We start from the raw sequence: 22,975 nt of genomic DNA, 5'->3' as shown, positions 1-22,975 counted from the left end.
CTGATGAGTATTTGCAATATTTGGTGATTCTTTCTTTCATCAGATATTAATGACCTGAGGTATTTGTTGCTTTTGTTTACATTATCTTGTATCTACAAGTGAAGATTTTTTTTGTGGCAGGAAAAACTTCTGAATCAAGAGATATCCTTGAATAACATCATCATCCAACAAAAATAAAAACACACCCTCTCTCATCACTGAGGTCTCCACAGTCGTCATGTCCATCACAGCGGTGTAGATAGAGGATGCAGCGTCCTCCAGCACACAGGAATTCTCCTTCATCACACACCACACCACAGTCTGGACAAACAGAGAACAGCTCATTTTATGTTTACATATGTTGAACTGAACTGTTCAACTCAAAGTTTGTTGACGTGTAACTAAGTGTATGTTCAGACTACAGTTTACTGCCTTTATGTTTAAAGACGTCCACTGGTAGAATCATGAATTACCCTGCTCATCAGACCCATCAGCAAATCCACAGTCCAGCCGTCCATCACACACACGGCTGGCTGGCAGGCACTTTCCACTGGCACACTGAAACTCTCCTGGTGGGCAAAGAGGCAAGGGGGTGGCAGGTCCACAGAACTCCTCATCTGATTGGTCAGTGCAGTCTGGATGGCCATCACAACGCAGAGCCAGGTTCAAACATGGTCCACTGGAGGATCAGGGTTATTACTCTTTATTTAGTTCAGTTAAAGAACTTTAAACAGGAAGTCTCAAGTCTGGAAATCCTGTACAGTTTTGATAAATGTAATGCTTCAAAAAGATCATCACTGTTGGAGCATCCTAGCAAATGTTAGAGCAAAAGTACATCACTGTATATCATTTGTTGCACTCAAACATAAACTATGTGCCAGTTTTCCTTTTGATTCAATCATTTTTTATTTCACCTTGGCGTGCTGGTACAGCGGAATTGGTCTGGAGAGCAGGTATACGGACAGACCTCATCTGATCCATCACCACAGTCATTCTCATTATCACACACCCACTGAGAGGGGATGCAGCGCCCCCCAGCACATGTGAACTCTGACTCCAGACAGGGAGGGGGAGGAGGAGGGCAGGCCACACCCTGACACTGCCACAAACCATCCTCACAGGAACTGGAGACACAAAGACACATTCAATGTTTTTAACTTCAAAAAGTGAAGAAACTTCCATAATTTGATCTACATTTAGGTTGACTAACCAGTTCTGGCAGTGCTGAGTGACAACTGATCCAGCTGGAAACATGGAGCCATCCCACTCACATGGACACTCAGTGGCAACTACACAGCCATCACCTACATAACAGAGAAAAAACTGTGATACTTAGATCTTTGCAAGTTTTAAAGAAAGACATTTTGTTCAAGATGTTGAAAAAGACAAAAAAAGAGGCTCACTAGAGTCAAGACAGATCCTAACTTTGAAAATCTTGTTGTGAATGAGAGACTTGCTTTGTTCTCAAGAGAGTTACAGCTAATGATATGAATGATGTGCCAAAAATTAAAGGGGTAATCTGCTGTAAATGTTATGAATCCATTGATGATATCATAGTTAGGCCAATAGTTCTGTAGATAACATGTTGTCTCAAGTGTGTGTCAGGCAGAGCCTTTAATTCATTTAATGAGCTAAATGAAAGATGTCTAAGTCACCAACACATATAATACAAGTGTTATCCCAAAAATAAACCCATACAATAAGAAATGTCCAAACAACATGAATAACACTCCTGCCAGCTCAGTTTGGTAAATCAGTCTCACCATGTCGGACGGTGCCAGCAGGGCAGAAGCAGCCCTCCACACAAGAGAGAGCACCACACTGTGAGTGAGGACTTTTCTTTACACTTGGACATGAGGGGGAGCAAGCTGGACCACAGGGATCATACACCAGCCCGTTCTCACACTGCAGAGCTGCAGGGAATGAGGTGAATACAGATATACATTATAATACAGCTTAACCAGCACATAAAACCAGGGTTACAGTCTACAACCAACAGTCAAGTGTGGTTATGTGTTTGTTTGTCTGTGACATACGACAAAGCTCCTGGGACCTCCAGCGGATGTAAACTCCTCTACGGTTACACTCCTCAGCGTAGGCAGAAATCGCTGTGCAGAGACACTCACAGTCTCCACCAGAGTCACAGCTGAAACACACAGAAAGTCAACAAAGCAGCATCAACTTTTTCTCCCTGTGTGCATTTTTCTTTCCAAACAGTGGTACTAAATCAAGGTTCTGTCACTCACCCACAAGCATCAAAGACACACCAGTCATAAAACTGCTGGAAGGGCACCTCGGCATGGCACTGAGAGAAGAGCTCCTGAGTCAAGACTGCACACCTTTTCCTGGCCCAGGTCACTCTGTGAGGGCTCAACTACACAAGGCAAAAAGACAGTTTTGTTTTTGAGCGCTTTAAAGGTAAAGTTTACCTTAAATTATGAATTAATGATGTTATTCACCATTTGACATTTGACAAAATATGACACATCACAAGAGGCAATTCCCAGAAATCTTATTCCATCTGGGAACCTTTTTTAACTTATGTAGGAAAAATGAATGCTAAGGACATAATAAGTCAGAGCAGATGAATCTATTACATCTTAGTTAAGCCTTCAATCACTCACTTATATATTTATTGGTTCTTATTGTACATGTTATGTGTGTATGTGGGCATATGCATGTATGAATGTATGAATGAATGTATTGCTGTTTTCTTTATAAGGTACATTGAGGGAAGAGGCTCTGTTTGAGCAATGTTTTCACTGCTTATTCTGTAACCATATGGATGTATAAATGTTGGTTTTTGTATAATTGTTCAAATAAAAAAAATAAAAAAAATAAAGACCTTAAAGTTACAGTTTACCATCACAGCCCATAAAAAAATGAGATATTTGGAGTTTTTCTTCAAGTGTCAGCTTTTCTGATAATGTTACACTTACAGCACAGGGGTCTCGAAGGTCCTGGTTTGCAACATCAGGACAAGAGGGGCTGACCTTCCACGAGTTTCCAAACAGCTCAGGTGTGGACTCCACAATGCCCTGCCGTGTGGTGAAATCATTCTCTGTGTCTCCATCAAAGTTACCACACAAGCCTCCGACCCGACCCCGCAGGTGGGCTGACAGACGCACATACACACGCATACCTGGAGATAGCATGTGGAATGACAGTGTACTGATTTTATTAATCCATTCTAAATAGACACAGGTGGAGTCAACGGAAGGTGAAGTTTTTTCTTAGCATTGAGTTTCCCAAATTATTATCCAAAGAAAATGCATGCTTTTTTGCATATTATGAAAAAAACTTCAGAGCCTGACTGGTACCCAGATATGTATTTGCTGATAATGGCTTATAGATATATCAACTGAGAAATTTTCTGTGGGTACCCTACCTCCATCCCAAAGCAGGGTGACCCCTACTTTTGAAGAAAGGGAGACAAACAGTCCAACTCTTTCCAAAGTTAGACCACTTCCACTGTAAGACTTTGGCAGACTCACTGGCATCCCGTTTACTGTCACAGCTTTGCCTACAGGACAGAGACAGGACAGCTTAAACCAAGCAACAATTTCACAAAATACCTTAGGTGTCTGTGGAGCTTTTGTTTTCTTCCCTTTGTAAGACCACCCTGCCTACCTCTCAGTAGATGTATGATCGTATTTCCCAGACTCAGGGTCACCGACTTTGTACAGGTAACCCCTGTGCTCCCACAGGGCACGTTCTCTGCTGTGACACTGAACAAACCGCTAGTCTCCCTTGCCAAGACATACTGGCAGTCACCCAGGAAAGAGTAACAGCGGCCGTCGAATGTGACATAGTGTGGGTCACCAGTTGCCAAACACACACCAGCACAAGCAGACTGACTGCAGTGCCAGCGCCGCTCCTTACAAACACTGCAGGAGTAAAAGAAGATTAGTTGTATTTACTGCATAACATTACAGAGATGATAAACACTGAGACATGTGTGTACATTACCATGTGTTGCAATCCTTAGTGATGGTATCATTAGTGTAGTAAAGTCGTCCATTATGGTGGCATGGACACTCTTTGGGCAGAACACAGTCATCACCCTGAAGTACACAGTGTACAGTGAGCCGTACAGGGGCATGATATTAGATAGATACCGTCTGAATTCATTTATCACATATTCACACTAACACATAGTGTAGGGGGTTGTACCAAGATAAATTTTGCTACTTACAAAAATACTGTTTGACAGTAAAGTACAGCAAGAAACAATGGCAACGTGTCTGAGACAGGGCATTTTAAAAGTAGTCAGTCAGCTTAATGTGGCTAAACACCATGGCTAGCCTTGCTTCAGATAAAGCTGTCTTTCATCACCTCCTAGCCTTCAGCACAGACGCATATTTATACCCAAACCTTTAGCAACACGTTTAATGACCTAAACATTACTATTTCGGTTCACTTTCACTAATTATGTCATTCATATGTGTTTTAAAGTTTAATAAGGTGACTTATTGTCAAGAAAAGGTCTTAATAATCAATTGTAGTGAAATAGCTCTTACCTTTGTAATGTTAGCATCCAAATAAAAAAACGTTAGCATTGTTAGCAAGCAGATAAGCAGTGTCAGGTTTATTGCTACCACACAGAGAGTACTTAAATCTATTGATTGAGGAAAATGAAAATATGTGTTAAAAAAAAAAAAAAAAAAAAAAAGTAAAAGTCGACTACAAAAAGCTATAACAGTAGTGACAGAAGGCAAATAGCAACCTCAATTTTGTTGGTTTTGCTTTGCCCCGCCCAACGTTTACCTGGTATACCTATAATTATTTTGTATTATAAAATGAAAAACTAAATTAAAAACAGGTTGATAATAAATACATGAATAAATGAATGCATGCATAGATAATGGAGTTTAAGTCAATGTGGGTATTTTGCTGGAAGCTAGCTTAACTTTTATTTCCTGGGGGGGGGGGGGGGGGGGGGGGGGGGGGGGGAGTGATCGGTCTTCTGACACCAGCTACCCATGGACGTGTCATAGATCTCTTTACACTTACCCCATTCATAAAGACGTACACATTTTGGCAACATAAACAGCGTTAAGCTCCATCCATTTAGACATGAAAGCTTTCTTTAAACTCTGAAACTCGGAATGAAACTGTTCGTAGCTGTGAAATGTCTGGTTGTTTTGTGGTCTGTTGTAAGAAACGATTCTCCACCGGGGATTTAAGTTCTACCCACAGGAGTATCGCGACCGTAGAGAGCAACCGGTGTTTTGGAATAAAGAGTGACCGTGCTAATTGACGACTTCCGCCGCAAGTGTCACTGGTTGTTGGCTGACAGTCACCAGTTAAAGGGGCACACTTTACACTAAAACACCAATGACGTCTGTGGCTTTGAGCTTGAAATGTGATTCCTGTATCTAACTTAATTAAACCAGGTGTGACTCCAATTCTGAATCCTGTTTTTTCATGAAAGTAGTTCAAAAAGTTAAAAAAAAAAAAAAAAAAAAAAAAAAGTAGTTAAAAAAAAAGTAGTTCATGAAATAGGTGGTTTGGAGCCAAGGTTATGACCACACACGAAGCTAGGGCTCAATATGTAGGTTTAATATCTGTCCTCTGTCCACTTAATGTCTTCCATCCACTCACTGAACTCTCATCAAGTTGAGAGTTGTTAACCATCTGTCAAAGTAAACTAATTTTAAAAAGTTGAAAAACCTTTGTACTCTGTGGTACTTCTTTATTCAAATTGCCCACACAGCTGTACTTTTATAAGAGGAAAGGGGTCTATTCTACTTAACCCAAGCTACTCAGTCTGATAGAACAGGGCCTCTTGGGTAATATTTACAATGTGCATATTTTTTCAGTCAAAAAGTCAAACTGTACTTTCAAAACAATTACCTTTATCCTGTGGGGGGAAAAAAAAACAAAGAGAGATTTTACTCACTAATAGCACAGTTCCTTGGGGACAGACACACCCAGACAGGGGCTCTCTGCAGCTGGACTGTGTAACCCCAGAGCCCTGCTGTTGGCCTGGAGGGTCCAGGCTGGAGCAGGTGAGGAGGCAGGAGCGTGGGGCGTACACCAGAGAGCCTGGACACCTGTTCACCTCCTCACAGTGCTCCTGGGTGCAGTTAAACTGTCCCTGCTCACAAGTACTGTAAGAGAAGAGAAGGGGGAGCGTAATAACTAACATACTTGTTTATGTAAAAAAAAATAAAAAAAATAAAAAATAAAAACTTTGGAAATATGTAAAATACTGTACAATATTATGTACAAATACTGTACAGTATTTTTAGCTAATGAACAAGGCAAATTTGAGAGACTTCCACAAATTGGACATGGAGCAGGGCTACGTCGAAAGCTGAACTGTGCAACAGTGCCCTCTTGTGTTTTACTGAATCACTGCTGGCACATGAGAGTTCACCAATGAAAGTTTTACTTAAATTTCTAAAGAGTTGCCATAAAATTTAATAAGGTGGCATAAATTATAATATGTGGCTTAGGTTAAGTTAACTGGTATTATTTAGTCTCGTGATTCAGTCTGAAATGGATCAACTGTTCAGCATATCTTATATCAGTTTAATTATTACTCAGCTGGGTCAATATTCTGTGCCTAGACACATGCAAATACAAGACAATAAAAATGGGTTGAGCTAAGTAGAGCATTTCACAGACACAGATGCACATATAATAAAATGTAACATAAAACAAAAATGAGTGATAAAGAAATAAACAGTAGCTTTCTGATTGTTGACTTGGGCTCATTAAGAGAAGATCACTGTGCTTGTGAGGTGAAAAGCTGCAATGAAATCAACCTATCCTGTATCAGTGAGCAGGAACATAGGGTGATTTCATCAGAGCTCTTGCACCACCAGGGGTCACAGGAAATACAATGCTGGCAAGTGCAATACTGTAGGTGTGTAGTTGGACTTTCAGTCATTTAAAGATAAATGTCACTCAGTGCATGACAAAAATTTTCTCTTAGCTGGATTCAGCTCAAAAATATCAGGTGCAATATGGGTAGAAGTAAGCTCAGTGTGGTGTTATGGTTACTCAGATTCAGTTTATTAAAAAAAACCTAGTAAAGGCCATCAATGCAATAAAATCAAAGAGAAAATTAGATATGCAAGTCTCAATAAATCAATTTCAGGATTGGGTTGTTTTAATAGCAGCTTATCTAAAGCAGATAAAACCAGCAAAAGGCATGGGATTCATAGACAAACACCTGATCCTTACATGCAAAAATTACACTGTGGCTCAAATCTGTGCCCAACAATCAGTGAGGAAAACACACACATGCTGGTTCCTTATCACAGCTCCCACATGATAAAAGAAGTAATCACAGAGACAGGCTCTGTTTTTATGACACGCTGTAAAATATTGTCCATGTAATTGGGTCACTGAGAGTTTGTGCTGAGTTAACCTCTGCCGTGTTGTTTTACTTTTACAGCTTTGGTGTGTCTACTGTTTCTAGCTGCAAGAGTGACTGACTGTTAACATGTAACCTGGATTTAACATGAGAGTCAGAAATGACCTGACACCAAGAGTTTAAATCATGAAACAAAGAAAACCTGATGCAAAAATACAGTTGGAGAAATGTTGCTGGGAAGTAGGGTAATAAAGAAGGGTGAGCTCCATCTACAACCTACCAGGTGTTACAGTTGTTCTGGATCACCGCTCCAGAGGAGTATGTCTTGTCTCCTAGCACACAGGGGCACATACTGATGGGCACACACTGGCCCTGGTGGTCCTGCACAAGTCCTGAAGGGCACTGGCAACCTGGGACACAAGTTCTCAGGCCCATTCCACCAACACCATCATCATCATCGTTGCAGCTCCAGCCCTCCGAACAGGACCCCCCACAAGCGCGACCACACTCCTGGTACACCTGACCACCTGAGCACTGGACCGCTGAGAGAAAAGGAGATTAGGAAAATGCTTGGTACATGTTATAATTATTAAATATAAAGTTTATTATTATTTATTATTATTTACAATGTGAAACTCAATTCTGTTAATGGTTTCTCAGTTTTTAACTTTGAAAAATGCAAATTTACACTTATTAAGCAAATTGGTAAACCAAGATGTTCTGGATTTGCAGCCGATGCCATCAAAGAATGAAACCCTAAGTATATGAGGTCATATTGCTTGAAGACAAGACAAGGTTTTGCTTTAAGTCAAGTCTTTAACTTGTTGTCAATAAAATACTTAGGTCCAGGTCATGTGATTCCAAACTTGAACAAATTAACAATAAAAGAAGAAGTCATATCTTTTACTTTCAAGACCAATGCACAATATAGTTTGGTAAACCTGTGTCTTCCTCATGACCTGCAGAGGGGAATCAGTTCACCTGTTGTTCTCCTATTGTTCATTTTAAATATTACCTCAGTAAGCACTTTCTTAATAAGCTCATGGTCTCAGTTAGTTTCAAGTCTGCCTCAACACAGTACAATTTTGATTATGTAAATAAGGTCCAACTGGAAGTAAAACAGCAAGAAAAAAAATGCTAAGCTTTGGAACATGGCTACTTGTATTTAGCTGGTTGCTAACACTGCTATCTGTCAAACCAAGGTACTGGCTCAGCACATCCACTCTCTGGACAAGCTATTGTTATGTCTGGCCACAAATCACTTATATGATGATGGTCTAGTTGGATAGTAGTTACAACTTCTACCGAGTAGGCAATAAAAACTTGCCAGATGTGTTCCCTGTTTTTATTGTATCTGACACCATATTGGTATCATACAATACAAATAGTAACTTATCCTTTCATATAGTGTAGTAACATATCATATTGTGCTTTATCAAATTACATGGCATAGTACCATACCTGGTGTACAGTATGGTGTCTTATGATATGGTATTCTATTATATCGCATCCTAACGCATGCTTTCACATTATGTGGTCTCATCTCGAACTCTTTCGTATCATACCATGTGGTGTCGTACCATGTGGTGTCATATGGTTTCAAATCACATATAATGGCCACTATATTGAACATTAAAAACTCATATTGTATCAGACCCATCATACTGGAATGCTTAGTGTAGTATCACATCTTATTGAATCAAATGGAATCTTATTGTATCAAACTGTATCATATCGTCCTATCTCATCTCATGTTGTGATGTATTGTGTGGTATCAAATTGCATTGTATCATAACGCACAATATTGGATCATGTGGTAACTCATCATGATATAGTATTGTACCCTATCAAATCCTGTCACATTGTTAGTAAAATATCATATATTGAATCGAACTGTATTAAACCTTATGGTATTGTATCTTATTATATCATGTTTGTATCATATCAAATTGTATGACATCGTACAGACTTGTTTCACATCGAATCAAATCAAATTGCAATACATTGCATCAAATTTTATCAATATGCCTGATATCATATCGTATTAAAAACAAATGGAATCAAAGCACATAGCATCACAATGTAATGAATGGTATTGTGTCTTGACATGTTGTGTATGTATGTCACTATACCTGATCATATAAGCATAACAGATTTTTGACAGGACAGATAAATGAACAGGGCCTGGTGGATTAAAATAAATGCAGCAATGGGTATAAGATAACCAAAATATGGTTAATACATCCCTTTATATTATTCAGACATATCTGCATTTTTGACATTCCTGTTGTAACCTGAAGTGAAACCGATGAATTTCTGCTGTAACACAATTTTAAAACTTACGGCAGAAGGTCTGATTTCGCCAGTTGACTGCTGCACCTTCTTGAGCACAGTGTCGGGTGTATGCAGTGAGGATGTTACAGTGACAGGTCCTTTGTGGATGGCAGCCACAGACCTCTGACAGACAGAGACGATAGTAGGGCTCCCTTTCCACCACGTCATGACACACCTGTGGAATCAGAAAGGGTCTTATATGTGGAAATAAATGAACTCCCTCCTAAATGGTGATTCTTTATCACAGTCAGAGCAAACTACCTGAAAGACAGGACTGTGTATGATGGAGCACACGCTCTCTGCGTACTGTCTCCTCTGATTGTAGGTGGTGCAGGGGTCAGGTGGGGCTCCTTTAGGCTGAGAACAGCGCTCTGTTGTGAATTTTCCTGCAAAGGATGAAACACTGTTCTCCACGTCTCCTTCAGGTGTGGTGAAGTCGTCATGCTGGTTCCAGGTAAGCGTTCCACACAGGCCACGCACCTTAAATACAGCATACGGAGAAGTCAACTTTAAACTGAAGAAATTATTTCAGTTGTTTAAATTGACAGCAGTTTGGTATTTGCTCCCTGTTTTTTAGTGCAGAATTTTTATAACAGAAAAGCAAGTTTCACATTGTAATATCTCGTATTTTAGAGGTCCCATATTAAGCAAAACTCACTTTATTTAGTCTTACAGTGAAATTTGTGGGTCTTTGGCTTTCCTCCCAGACCACAAAATGTGACATTTAATGACAAAAACTGTACTTAGTTGTGCTTGTGGATGTAAAATCCTGACCTAAAATGAGCTGTTCGGAATTCCCGGGGTTTGCCAACATCAGCGATTCCCTTTTTTGACCAATCAGCAGCAAGTCTGACCTGATTGGTCCACCGGAGCAGATACCCCTGCTAAATGCTGTGTTCTGTGCAGAGCTTTTCCTCAGTGTCCCCTCGTCTCTGTGTTAGCTTCAGAATGCTAACTTTAGCTGCAGTTAGCCTGTTGTTTAAACCTGTAACGTTTGGGTAAACGAGCTTCGCCGTTTTCTAAATATTGTACACTCAGAGCTCGTGGCTCCTCTCTCAGTGACGCTGAAGGGGCAGTATCAGTGGTGGCTCATTATGAAGACCACGCCCACTAAATCAGAGCGTTCTGATCAGAGGGGCTATGAGAGCCTGGAAACAATGCTGCTGTGCTTGATTCATTGGCTTTTTGGACCAAAACATGTTACTACCATTTAATGAAGACATCAATGATCCACATTAAACTGCAGAAAATGAGCAGAATATTAAATCTGACCTCTGTAAAACATCAGATGAGTTGACATAACCATACTATAATGCTTGATGATCACCTTGTTTGCAAATCCAGGCTGCAGTGTGATGAGTGCCAAAGGTCCATCCAGGTGCCAGAGCAGCTGGGCTCCAAAAGTCTGGATAAGGAGAAATGAGGAGGAAGCTCTACGGACGACCAGGTCCCCTGTCACAACAGGCAAGGACTCCCTCTGACCATTTAGTGTTACTGTACCTGAGAGGAGCAACAGGAAACACTCAGACAGGACGCAGTAATCTTAATCCAAAAACAGACGCCTTAAAGCTTGTTATTGTAATGATCCTTTCCAGTACCTTCTGGAACTTAAATTATTTAGCAAAGAGAACAGAAAACCCTTGATATAAAGACATATCCTGAAAAGGAGGAAGTTACTGGCAACACAGACTGAAGGGAACACAACAGATTTAGGGAGAGAAACAAACTTGTCAACTCTGTTGCACAATAACATGAGATTTGATGGGGTTTTTTTCTTATTTAAAAAATTCAAATTTCAAAAATATGAAAGTGTGGTGTTTGTTGTATCAAAGATATTAATGTAAATTCAATAAGATTTAAAATGTCTAATAATGAAGGGTTCTCTTTAAACGTTTGAGCCTACTTAATCTTTCGAACACCTGTTGTACTACGATTGCAACTAGACGGATGCGAGAAACTCAACTAATCATATGTAATACATTCATAGGTCTTTCTTTTTCCACACTTACATTGTTGATAAGATTCACAGCATTTTTTTTAATTCACTTGGTCTTGGTAGAGCAAATTGGAATAAAAACACAAAAGTTTGATGACTTTAGAGAGAAAATAAAAATGTTGTGCTGGGATCTAACCAGTACAACACAACAGTTTAATGAGGATTATGTTACATATTTCTTGAATGTCAGACCACTGCTTAGTCCATCTGAACTCTTTCCCTTTTTTTCTCTTGTTGTCTCCTGACAGAAACATAAGACCTTTCAACAGCTGGTCGTGGTTGTGGCCATGCACAGCAGGTTTACTGTACCTGTCTCTAATGAAGAGCCAGAACTATAAATGATATAAAAAATGGATATAGTCTTTAGTCTTAAATTTTAAAGAGGTGTAAAGACACTCAAGTCCTGCAGTTGTGATACGGGAAATACAAGTCTTATCATAATTACTACAGCTTGTCTAAAAACCTGCATAAAGACTATTTAAACAAGCCTCAAGTGGACACTCAAGGAACTGCAGTTTTGTATAGTCATGCAAGGTCTTTATTTTACAGCAAATGAGGTTTCTACTGGAGCACAATATGAGATCACGGATGGGATAATAAATAAGGCACTAGAACAATACTGGATCTAAGTGTGAGTCATTTTCCCCGGTTAACATTTATGGCGTAAAAACTCTGCAGTACTGACGGGCATAAGTTATCATTTCGTTTCTAACTCACCAGTGTCTGTGATTGTGACTGTGGTACGGAGTGCTGTCACAGACATCTCCCTCAGACAACCCAGCCCTCCTCCCCCTCCTCCTCCTCCTCCTCCTCCACCTGCTGTACACTCCCCACTGCGCACGCTCACCACCAGCTTCCTGTCAACAAAGTCCTATAACGACACAAACATGAAGCAGCCAGTGTTTCCCACATGCTTTCTAAAGTTTATAACATATGATCACAGCTGCGTTCACGTGTCTCACCTCCACAGCAGTGAATGGACAGTTTCCACCCTGCAGGGAATACCTCTTTTTGTCAAAGGTGGTCACCTGCAGCGCCCCCATCAGGATGCACTGGGCTTCACACTTCTCCCCAGAGCACTGCCACTGGCCTGCTCTGCACACACTGTGAAAATTAAGGTAAAAAATGTATGGAGTGGTCTGAAAATGAAGGACGGACATGTGTGAAAGGTATTTTAACAGGTATACCAGGTGTTGCATCTCTGCTGTATCTTGTCCCCTGACTGAAACGTTTGTCTGCGATGGAAACAAGGACAATCATCTCTTTTTAGACAACTTCCCTGGTGGAGGTAGAGGCCTGGTGGACACTCACAGCCCCCCACACACTCCTCCCTGCACTGCCCCATGGCTGCAGCAGGCCCAGGAGGCTGAGGGGACGCACAGCTGGGGGGACAGGAGGACACACAGTCTGAAAACACCTGACCTCTGGGACAGACACGACCTGGGAAGACAGGTTGAACAAGCATGAGGTGTATGTACTTCTTGTAGCGACAAAGGCTGTTTATTATTTCCTCAGTCAACAGGATATTTAAATAACTATCTTTCATTACCACACTGAGCTGCTGTCCTCCACAGTATGACGACATGTTGCTGAGCACACTCTCGGGCATAGCTGGCCAGGGTGTCACACACTGCTGAGTCCCTTTCTTTGGGGGGCAGACTGCAGTACAGGTAGAGGCAGGTGTCTATGTATGCTGCTGGGTCCACCTTAAAGACACAAAGACACAAGCTTGTAATGTCATGGTTAGAGTGTCTGCAGAGGTAGGTGTGGAACAATCCTACACCAAGTGGCTTATCAACTCAGAGCGCAATCTTTATGTTCAACAAAAAGAAAATGTTTACCAAATAATTACACCAAACACTCATTTAAGCATCTATCAGCCTCTGGAATGAGTAAACCAGTAACAGGTCACAGGTCAGACTGGAAAGGTAAACGTTAGTGAGGCCACCGTATCTTCATTCATGAATAATTGACCAGTTTTATAAGGCTCTGTTAATCAGTCTGACCTGTAGTTGAAGTTTCTCACAGGATTATCACCAGATAAATAATTCAGTCTTTGGAGTCTTTTGATTCCAAGTTCACTGCAGACTTAGCCTTTCAGTAAATCAGAGTTAAACCCTGTCTTATCATCTTAGAGGACTACCGTCAAGTTTATAAACAATGCCATGTGACCGTGATGCATATCAGTGGTGTCTGACCCTGAGGTGACAGTGCGTGAAGGGGTCCTCCAGCAGTCGGTGACACACAGATTCTGCATGCCTGCGTAGGGAGGGGTCTCCTGAGACATCACAGCTGTGACCCAGTTCAGCTGCATCATTGCAGCCCTGCAGGAAACCAGAGGCAGACACCAAGAGATTAAGTTTCTGAGAGTGCATGTCATGGACAAATTTCTTTTTAGTTTCAAATAGTTTAAAAATGCTACAGCAAAAAAATGTTCGCACATGGAACCATTCTTTTTCCCAAACAGATTTTTTGTTTTTAAAAATTGTTTCTTAACTAAAGTAAGCTGACATCGTATTTGAGGCAGCAGATTGTGACTTTGCTGAAAAATTACATCAAGTTATCTTTATCACTAGAACCACCACTTCAGTCTGATGGACCCTTTTGGATTTTCTCTAACATTAGCTAAAGTTAGCCTAACATTAGCTCCTAGCTGAGTTGTTCATCACGTCTCTTTGTTTGTTGGGAGTTCATTGGCCTGTTTTGTTCTAGTTTTTGTTCTTTGGTGGTCATACATCATTGTTACCTGTTTTCCAAAGGGCCCTAGTTAAGCTAACATTAGCTTCTGGCGCTTAGCTTCATTAGCTTATCTGTAATAGCTGATATAACAAAGGTTGTCAAACGTTGTGCTGAATGATTCAGTGTAAATACTGTAGCTCCAAACTAACAAAGACACACTCATATATTTACATATTTATACACATTTATACTACATACATATTTATTTATCCCTCCAATGTGGACTTTAGAGCCTTTTGGTGACTTCTAGATAATATATGATCTTTTAGCCTTCAAAAATCATCAACAGCATTCTGTGAAATGTCTCCTGCTGTGACACCTTCCATAGCATCTGTTACTGAATGTTCACTGTTTGTCCAAGTGAGCCCAGGGGGCGTGGCTTAGCCATAAGTCAATTGACATCTTCATAAGTGTATGTTCTAAAAGCACATTAGTTACATCCCAAAATGAAATTTTCACAAAAATACAGTCATGCATTGTTAATTGTTGTACTTCATTCTGCTGATCAGGAACTTTCCATGAGTTGCCGAAGCTGGCAGCGTATTGGGACACAGTTCCACTCATTGTGGTGAAGTCATCTATGGCACAAACACAAACAGGTTACTGAAGCCTTGCACGGGTGTGTCAGCAATAACAAAAAAAGTACTTACAGTAGTACCTCCCCCAAGAAATTTGGGGAAAACAACTCTTGGTTAGAGAAACTAAAATATGAATGGTACGCATTGACTCTGATATCACTGTAACTAATATGTCGATTGTGTTTCCTGTACCGTCAGCATTGTTGTTGTAGACTCCACAGAGCCCCCTAGTGGCAGCCAGGTGCTCTGCAGTGACAGTCAGGTAGACTGTGTTGGTCAGGTCAAACTTTACTCTCACACCAAGGCCGCTTTCCACGAACACAAAGTCCCCGAGCCAGTGAACACTCACTCCTGAAGAAATGACAGGAAATGATAAAACTTGTTGGAGGCTCAAGTATTTACAGGTCACCTGAATTTCACTTTTCTGTGATCATCATAATAGAATAGAAAAGGAGCAGATTTTCTATTGTGTCTAACAGGTTGAGTCAGTGCAAAACTAAACCTTTTTCTATTGGCCAGCAGGGGGCATTAACAATGGTTGCAAAACTAGTTTAAAGCAACTCACCAGACAATGATCTTGGCCCACATGCATGTCCAGTCATTAGACAAACGGGCCCATTAGTCATAATGAACAGTTATGGTACAGCCCATCTAGCCGTAATGTTAGCTGCATGCATGACTGCGGCCAACAATACAGATAGGACTAAGCATAATCTGTCAATTTATTTCTCTCCATTCATACCAAGGGTCTGCTTTCATCCCTGATGTCTGGACTTGCATATGGGCACTGACCTGTACAAGACTAGAAACGTCCGCAATAATATTCCTATCGTTAATATAGTCTCAATATCTAGCTTTTTGTCTCCTTCAGTGCAGCATGACACCCATCTATAATTCATATTTACAGTAAAACAGGGCACGATTCAGGCTGTATGATTCTCAGTTTAGTACAGGAGCTCATTCAAGGTAGAGGTGAAGAGATGGTTACCCGCCCTCTCATCAGAATAAAGTCCTTTCCAGTCCCAAAACGCAAGAGGCACAGAAACCTGAAGTCCTGCAAACACAATCACCTGTTCTGCGTACAAAATAGTGAGCGAGTTGTTAATTGGTTGTGATGCTGTGTCACACCATGTGTGACTTAAATGCATCAGTCCTGATCCTGGTATTGGGTATCAGCAAGGATCAAGCTGAGTTTGACACGAAGGCTAAATTATAATTTAGTTTACAGCAGTGTTGTGCATGACTGAGTAAAAATAAGCATGTTCATATTTTCATGAACATGAACTGCTCAGTTCGTAACTCATGAAGTGGAATGTAAGCGAAATTCACTCAGGAGGCAGTGAACGGCCACTCATAATCAGTGGGACAGCGAAAGGTGCTAAGAGATAAGGGGAGTTGCCGAGAGATATCAGGTGATTTATGGAGACAGAAGTCAGATCTACTACTATGACACTCTCCGTTCACTCAATCTGGCAATGGTTTCTCTGTCTGCAGTACTATGATAGTATATTTAGCTCAAGGGATATGGATTAAAGCATCAATGGCTTCACTGAAAAACAGAACTTGTAGTGCCATGAACTAAGATCAAAATTTTCAGAAATGAGCTCTAAACATGAGCTAGTCTGTTAAAATTGTGTAAACTGAACTTTGAACTAGCTCACTTTTGTGTGAGCTGGCACAACACTGGTCATTTCTGTGCGTTCTGAAGAATTGTTTATAGCAAACTGCTGGTAAACATTTAAACACTTTATTGTTTAAATAAAAATCGACTTCAGTAGTTCCATATGTACTCATTTTTGACTCTTACTCAGTACATTACCAGTCTTATCCCAGATTAGGGCATGCTGGTTATTATTTTAACACTGGTATTGGATCGGCATGGGAATCAGTCAATACCCAAAGCCCAGGTATCAGTATCAGGACCAGAAAAGTTGAATCGGTGCGTCCCTGACTTTGTCTCCATATATTAACACTCCCCTTGTTCTGATAACAACAACAACATGTAAGGTCTTTTACACCCACCTTTGTAGGAGTAATATGCTAAAGAAAATCTTTGAATTCAGAAAATTTGTAATGTTGTTCACTGTGAGGTTGCATTGCTGCACCTCAAAGATAGATCTTGTACATTCTGTCTGGTTAAAGCATAGCTCTGTAGCAAATCATCACCATCACAGAAGTGACTGACATTAAACAAATATTCTTCTAAACATGGAAAAGTAGCACCCTCTCAAATCAGATCAACACAGCTTCCCCTAACTCTGCCCTGCAAAAGGCATTACTGTTGCACATAAAATCGTGATCCCAGAATAAAGCTGGTAAAATACATTATAATAAGCAAAGCTACAGAACAAGGGTATTGCTTATATTTCACAAAGACATTCAACTCTGCACTGTTATAGTCACTGAATTAATATGAACACTGAGGGGAAAAAGGAAATGATGTCAAAATGTAGTTAATACACACCTTTGTTAGCTATTCGACATTTCTTTACTGACCAAGATTTATGGGGCTACCATCCAAAAGCTGAGTTATCTGAAAGCTTATTCTACAAGCCAGTCAATCCATACAACACTGCCTGGTCAACAGATTCATAAATGGTAACTGATATAGGGAAGAGCTCACCATTTTGAAAGAGCGGTTCTCCATTTGGGACAGGGAGGTTGTTCAGAGTTAAGTTCTTGTGATGAATGGTGACCAAGTCTAGACCCAGCATCATCCTCAAGGCCTGAAAGCAGAGCAGCAGAAACCAAATCCAGAACATATTTTAAGCAGTCATTTTAGGAAAAAAAGAAATTTTTATAAGACTCACAAACAGCAAGCAGTGGTCAAAGACTTGCTGGTTTTCACTGGCATCAATCCAGGCTCTGTTATTTTACTGCAGCTATTTGTGTAATTCTTCTATTAACACACCTTTTCACAGTGTCCTCTCCCGTCACACACTGAGCTGATGTAGACAGCCCAAGTGCCGTCAGTAGACGAGGCCAGCAGGTAAGTGCAGCTGCCCTGGAAGTGGAAGTGCTTCCTGTCAAAAGTGCGATAGTGAGCTCCACCCCATGACATACAGGTGGCCGAGCTTTGGGGCAACCTGACGCTACCCAGCAGACCACCACGCACCAGAGGGGACGACTGGGAGTCTGTGGAGGAGAGAGGGAATATTTCAACACGAGCAGTGTGCAGCTGCAAACTTTATTTGTGTGGAGGTGTGAGGTGTTCTCTGACCATGGAGGAGAGTGTAGGTGCAGGACAGGCAGGTCTGATCTGTGGCATTCCTCCAGCTCAGGCCCCACAGGCTGCTGCAGCACTGCTCCATGGACATCAGTGAGGAGTTATGGACTCCAGGAAACTCCTCACAGCTCCAAGTAGAGAAACACTGACCACGAGCACCCACTCCTGAGAGGAAGAGGATAAAGAAACTGGTCAATGAAAATGATATAAGACTCAAAATAACATGAGAATATAGAAAATGTGTCTGTTTCGAATAAATATTAGCTCTTAATACAGCATATATTCTAATGCGAAACAAAGGTGATGTATTTTCTGGACACAGCTTAGATAAGGTGGTTCTTTGTCCTCACCCTCAGAGCAGCGTGGTCCACCCCAGCCTTCACAACACGCCCTCACTGTCTTGTTCACAGTCTGCTTCTCAATCTCTGGGGGTCTGAGATCACAAACATGCCAGGTAAAGCATCCATACTCTGTGAGAAACTGTTTGTGTTGACGTGGGTTACTTCTTTTATCTTTTGTAGATTTACCCTGTGGGTCACCCTTCATGTCTTGTTGTCTATAAGTGAGCCATGTCTTGTGGTGTACTCCATGTGTGTCGTACTTGAGTTTCCTGTTCTGTTTGTTTTGGTTTGGTTTTAGGGGTTTTGTTGTTGATTGAATTTTAAGTTCTTGCTTCCTGTGCGTCCATGTGTTTCCCTCCTGTTTGCACTCATTAGGGTTGCCTGTGCCTTCTCTCGACCCTGTGTTAAAACACCTTTCTGTGTAGTAACCTTTTTAGTCTCAGTTACAGTACTAGCAGTGTGTACTGATTTGGTCAAAATACAGTAAATTGTATGTGAAAAAGAGCCAAAAATTTGCAGTTTGCCAAATATTCCCAGATCTCCAGCTGGTTCTGGAAAAAAATTCCTAAAGCTGTTTTCCTAACAGCACTGGATACTGCCTACTGCTCTTGAATGTGGTCTGTACTATGACTACTCTGTCGGGTCTGTTTCGTGGAAGTTTCAAGAAAATGAAGTCCAGCCGGTGGATATTTTTAACTTTATTATAAATTTACAAAACAAACCAAAGGTACATCTTGATATTTCAGTCTTTAATAAGCAAACAAATTGCCAGATATATAATTTTATTCAATGTATTAGTGGTGAAGAAACAGGAACAAAACAATAATATTTCAAGTGGTTTAAGGTATATTTAAAAATTAATTTAAGAAAGCAGGGAGAAATGTCAGGATTCTGTCTTTGTTAATCAAAAGTCTGAAAAGGCACAGAATTATCACAACAGAATTCATCTTGTTGGATTTTTAATCTCATGCCATAAATTGTATCCTTTGATGAAAACAAATCTAGAACAGATTAACATTTTATCGCAACAGATAAGTATAAAACTGCTTCTGTATCCACATATGGTTTAAAAAAAAAAAAAACATTTACATGGACTTTAATGACTTTCGGTGAAGTAAACACCTCCTGACAAGAGACAATATTTTCTAGTGTTTCTTGACCATTCAAATCACTTTTATCTTAAATCTATTGTTAGTGTTTTTGTATCGTATTTGTAATGCTGACTCATTCTGGTAGGTGGCAGTAATTCACCTAAACCTGAGTGCATCCCGCAATAAATAGGAAAAGAAGATGAACAGTATTTGCTCTGTGCATCGTGGGGAAAAGGATGCCAGGTGAACTGGGTACTGCACACAGAGAAATTTCCCCAGATCAGTATGACTTATGGGAATTTTTGCGAACTACAGATTTTGCTCTCTTTCACCTACACCATACTAGATTCACCACATCAGACGGCGGTTTGTCAAACAGACTCAGTATGCAAGGGACCAGTCTACCTCTGCCTTCCCACCATGCCATGCATGGCACCAGTAGTGTCTGGCTTCTTTTTCTGTTTTTTTTTTTTTTTTATGCAGATGGAACTCAGTTTAGTTGCCACTGGCATCTACACGCTACTGGAATATGTAGGCTTTTCAACTACAATACCATAACGCTAATCTTGGACGGTCTAGGGAATAGACATGAAGTGATGTGAAAGAACTCTGGTGATTTTTGTCACTTCTAACCATCACAGAGCTGATACCCATCTCGAAGGTCACTGTTTACGCTAGTCCACTGAAACCATTTATTCACTTTTTTCACACCATAACTTGATAGAAAGGAAGCAGTTTTGCTGTCTGCTTTTCTAAGTTACCGCCCCTGTTCCCTGCCTTTTTGTGAGTTTGTTCATATCAGTTAACCTCACATCATCATACTCTGCATTCTTGTGAGTTTTCCTCTGTAGCTTTGTTTTCCCAGTTAGTTTTTTTTTATTTTTGCTCAATAAATTCTGTCACCTATCACCCTTTTGTTGTTGAATCCCAACTGTAACAACCCCTCTCTCCTTAATGATCAAATGAATTTAAAAAAAAGTCTGTTTAAGCAGTGTGCGGCTCTTCACTTTATGACAAATTGATTAGAGGAACTCTTTCTCAGTTTGCTGATGGTCTTCTTTGCTTTGAAATATATATTGATATTGAAATTCTGTCAGTTTCATGACAGCAGCTGTGGTGGAAAAACTCCCTACTGGAGCTTTAAATGACACACCAGCCACTTGGCAGGGGCTTTGTGTTTAAAGAAAGCATGTTAGACAGTTTTTACATGAGAAATATTGTTGTGGGTTTATAAATGTATTGATTCTGCCTCCACTCCTCAGCCTCCTGGTGGTAAATCAATAACTTATCAACCCTTCAACTCTTTCCTTCTTAAGACTGAAAAACAATCTACTACACAAACTCCTCAGCTACTCTCCACTTACTTGAACATGAAACATGATGCCTTTGGACCCTGTTGTTTGTAGTATAGTGCGATGCCGTCATCTCCTCCATGTTTGACTCTCATCCTGTCCACGTCCAGCCTCCAGCCCTCAGTGTTGTACTGATACACCTCAGAGCAGCTCACTTCAAGCTGCAGCCGAGGAGACAAAACCCGCTCCACTTTCTCCACCACTGTATGCTCACACCAGTGTCTGCAGAAATACAGAACAATGACTTTACCAAAACAATATTTATTATCTATGGCTGGACTGCCTTGCATTGAATAGTTGTTTATACTGTTGTAGAGTCCAGGATCAAGGTCAAGAAGAGACTTGAAGAATCTTCTTGCAGAGCGATTCTCTCAAAAGTAGTATCAAAATAACAGCAAATAAATCACATTTTTAATCATTCTTAAAATGCATTCAGTGCCTTTTATCTCATATGGTGCTATGGTGTGCCACAGGTGATTCATTTCCTCATAAGTCAAATTATGGAGCTGTCTCCCTTATTCTTTGAAACAAAGTACTGTTGCCTTTTTTCACCAGAATCTCTGTGACTTTTAGTTTGTCACAGCGTCATTCTCTTTATTTGTTCTTTTATGAATACCAGACCAATCCTAACAAAGTTTCCCGGCAGTGTTTAATCAATTGAGGTAAATATTGTGATCTTGTGTAAATACAATGGTGACTGTTTGGGAAAAATCTTTTTCCAATCTACAGATACCTGAGGATTAACCAATACTGAAAGTTATTTGTTGACCCTGTTAGTGAAGAAAGTTATGAGCTTCATTATTGGTTTTATAGCCTCGGTCTTTGTGCAGCAGTAGGTGCTTGTGGCTTGGGAACAGCATTGCAACATCCCAAACCCAGAAATCAGATCAGACACCGTGATAAACAAATTACAGTTTACTGTTTGCTGAGTCAAAGGTAATATTTATTCTCAAACTAACTATGCAAACTGTGTCACAACAGAATTTTCTATTTGGTGTTTTCCTTTCGTTGGTGCTTTGAATCAGTGGTGTGCACAGACATAAATAAAGGCAGTGAGCATGCATTTTTGCCACCCAGGAGGATAGTTAATCCATTAGTGTGTGTTTTTCAACAACTGGGCCATGGCCTCTCTACACACCACTGCTTTGAATTGTATATACAGGTTTTCACAGAAGAGACATGTCTATCCAAAACCGCAAGCAGTTGTGCCCCATGAGGTTCACCCTCAAGTGGACGTCCTGGGTTCAAATCCAGCCTAGAGCCTTTTTCCTGAGTGTCATTCCCCACTCTCACCTTGGTTCCTTCTCTATCCACTGACCTGTCCTCTTTAATTAAAGGCATAAAAAAAAGCCAGAATACAAATTGCAGGCAATGGTTAAGTTTCCCTGACATATCTCATCAATAGATGAATTCCTCACAGTTGGACAGTTTGCATGTGTTCACCTGCATTTTCTAACTACTTCAGAGTGAATATTCTTAATCAGAGACACGTTTTTTTGTTTTTATGGTGGGTTATATTTAAAAGTTTAAATCATTCTCGGAACAAAACACTGACAGTCAGCAGATGCTGCATATTAGTAGTTTAACCTGACATGATAAGTGAAAGAAAAGGTGAAGTTAATGTCGCTTCTGCTTCAAAATTCAACAATCAAATCAACTTAAATTCTTAGGAAAACCAAATCTGGAAGAAAGAATCCAAACATAGGATGAACATGTGAATCCAAAACAAAACCAGTTTAATATCAGTCACACTCACCCTGTTCCCATCACTCCGTGGAGTCCAAACAGAAAAAACAAAAATAACGTCTCCATGTTCCTCTTCTGAAGGGTTGTGCTTATAATTCCTGTTTAAAGACAGTAAAATGAAAAGAGTTCAGGGTCTATATAAAGAAATTAAAAAATATAATTCCAAATTAGTATTTGCCTTCACTAGTATCATAAATAAAAAACATTCTTAACATCTTTTTAATAAGCCCTCCTATTTAAAAAAAAAAAAAAAAGAGTGAAACTTA

General features: G+C 40.3%; 1 protein-coding gene across 1 annotated transcript in view; it reads right to left on the bottom strand.

Annotated features, from left to right (window-relative positions):
• sspo (SCO-spondin) overlaps nt 1-22,730 on the bottom strand; it is a 93,470-nt gene extending 70,740 nt beyond the window's left edge. The window contains exons 1-29 of the mRNA XM_074694077.1: nt 22,720-22,730; nt 20,976-21,185; nt 18,530-18,612; nt 18,174-18,344; nt 17,865-18,088; nt 17,577-17,679; nt 15,146-15,304; nt 14,868-14,953; nt 13,835-13,960; nt 13,186-13,342; nt 12,824-13,076; nt 12,599-12,740; nt 12,354-12,507; nt 10,968-11,140; nt 9,902-10,120; nt 9,650-9,815; nt 7,587-7,848; nt 5,882-6,092; nt 3,949-4,043; nt 3,610-3,866; nt 3,368-3,502; nt 2,919-3,121; nt 2,226-2,353; nt 2,016-2,125; nt 1,743-1,892; nt 1,190-1,283; nt 894-1,103; nt 453-658; nt 186-300 (exon numbers count right to left, since the gene is read on the bottom strand). Coding sequence (XP_074550178.1) covers nt 186-300; nt 453-658; nt 894-1,103; nt 1,190-1,283; nt 1,743-1,892; nt 2,016-2,125; nt 2,226-2,353; nt 2,919-3,121; nt 3,368-3,502; nt 3,610-3,866; nt 3,949-4,043; nt 5,882-6,092; nt 7,587-7,848; nt 9,650-9,815; nt 9,902-10,120; nt 10,968-11,140; nt 12,354-12,507; nt 12,599-12,740; nt 12,824-13,076; nt 13,186-13,342; nt 13,835-13,960; nt 14,868-14,953; nt 15,146-15,304; nt 17,577-17,679; nt 17,865-18,088; nt 18,174-18,344; nt 18,530-18,612; nt 20,976-21,185; nt 22,720-22,730 — 4,613 coding nt within the window. The remainder of the gene's footprint in view (nt 1-185; nt 301-452; nt 659-893; nt 1,104-1,189; nt 1,284-1,742; nt 1,893-2,015; nt 2,126-2,225; nt 2,354-2,918; nt 3,122-3,367; nt 3,503-3,609; nt 3,867-3,948; nt 4,044-5,881; nt 6,093-7,586; nt 7,849-9,649; nt 9,816-9,901; nt 10,121-10,967; nt 11,141-12,353; nt 12,508-12,598; nt 12,741-12,823; nt 13,077-13,185; nt 13,343-13,834; nt 13,961-14,867; nt 14,954-15,145; nt 15,305-17,576; nt 17,680-17,864; nt 18,089-18,173; nt 18,345-18,529; nt 18,613-20,975; nt 21,186-22,719) is intronic.
• Between the last annotated feature and the right edge of the window lie 245 nt (nt 22,731-22,975).

Source organism: Halichoeres trimaculatus, unplaced genomic scaffold (genome assembly GCF_033239565.1).
Source record: "Halichoeres trimaculatus isolate MK-OKI-2021-1 unplaced genomic scaffold, fHalTri1.1 fHalTri1_scaffold_18, whole genome shotgun sequence".
Classification (NCBI taxonomy): domain Eukaryota; kingdom Metazoa; phylum Chordata; class Actinopteri; order Labriformes; family Labridae; genus Halichoeres; species Halichoeres trimaculatus.
Note: the sequence above shows the minus strand (reverse complement) of the source record. Positions and strands in the feature narration are given on the sequence as shown.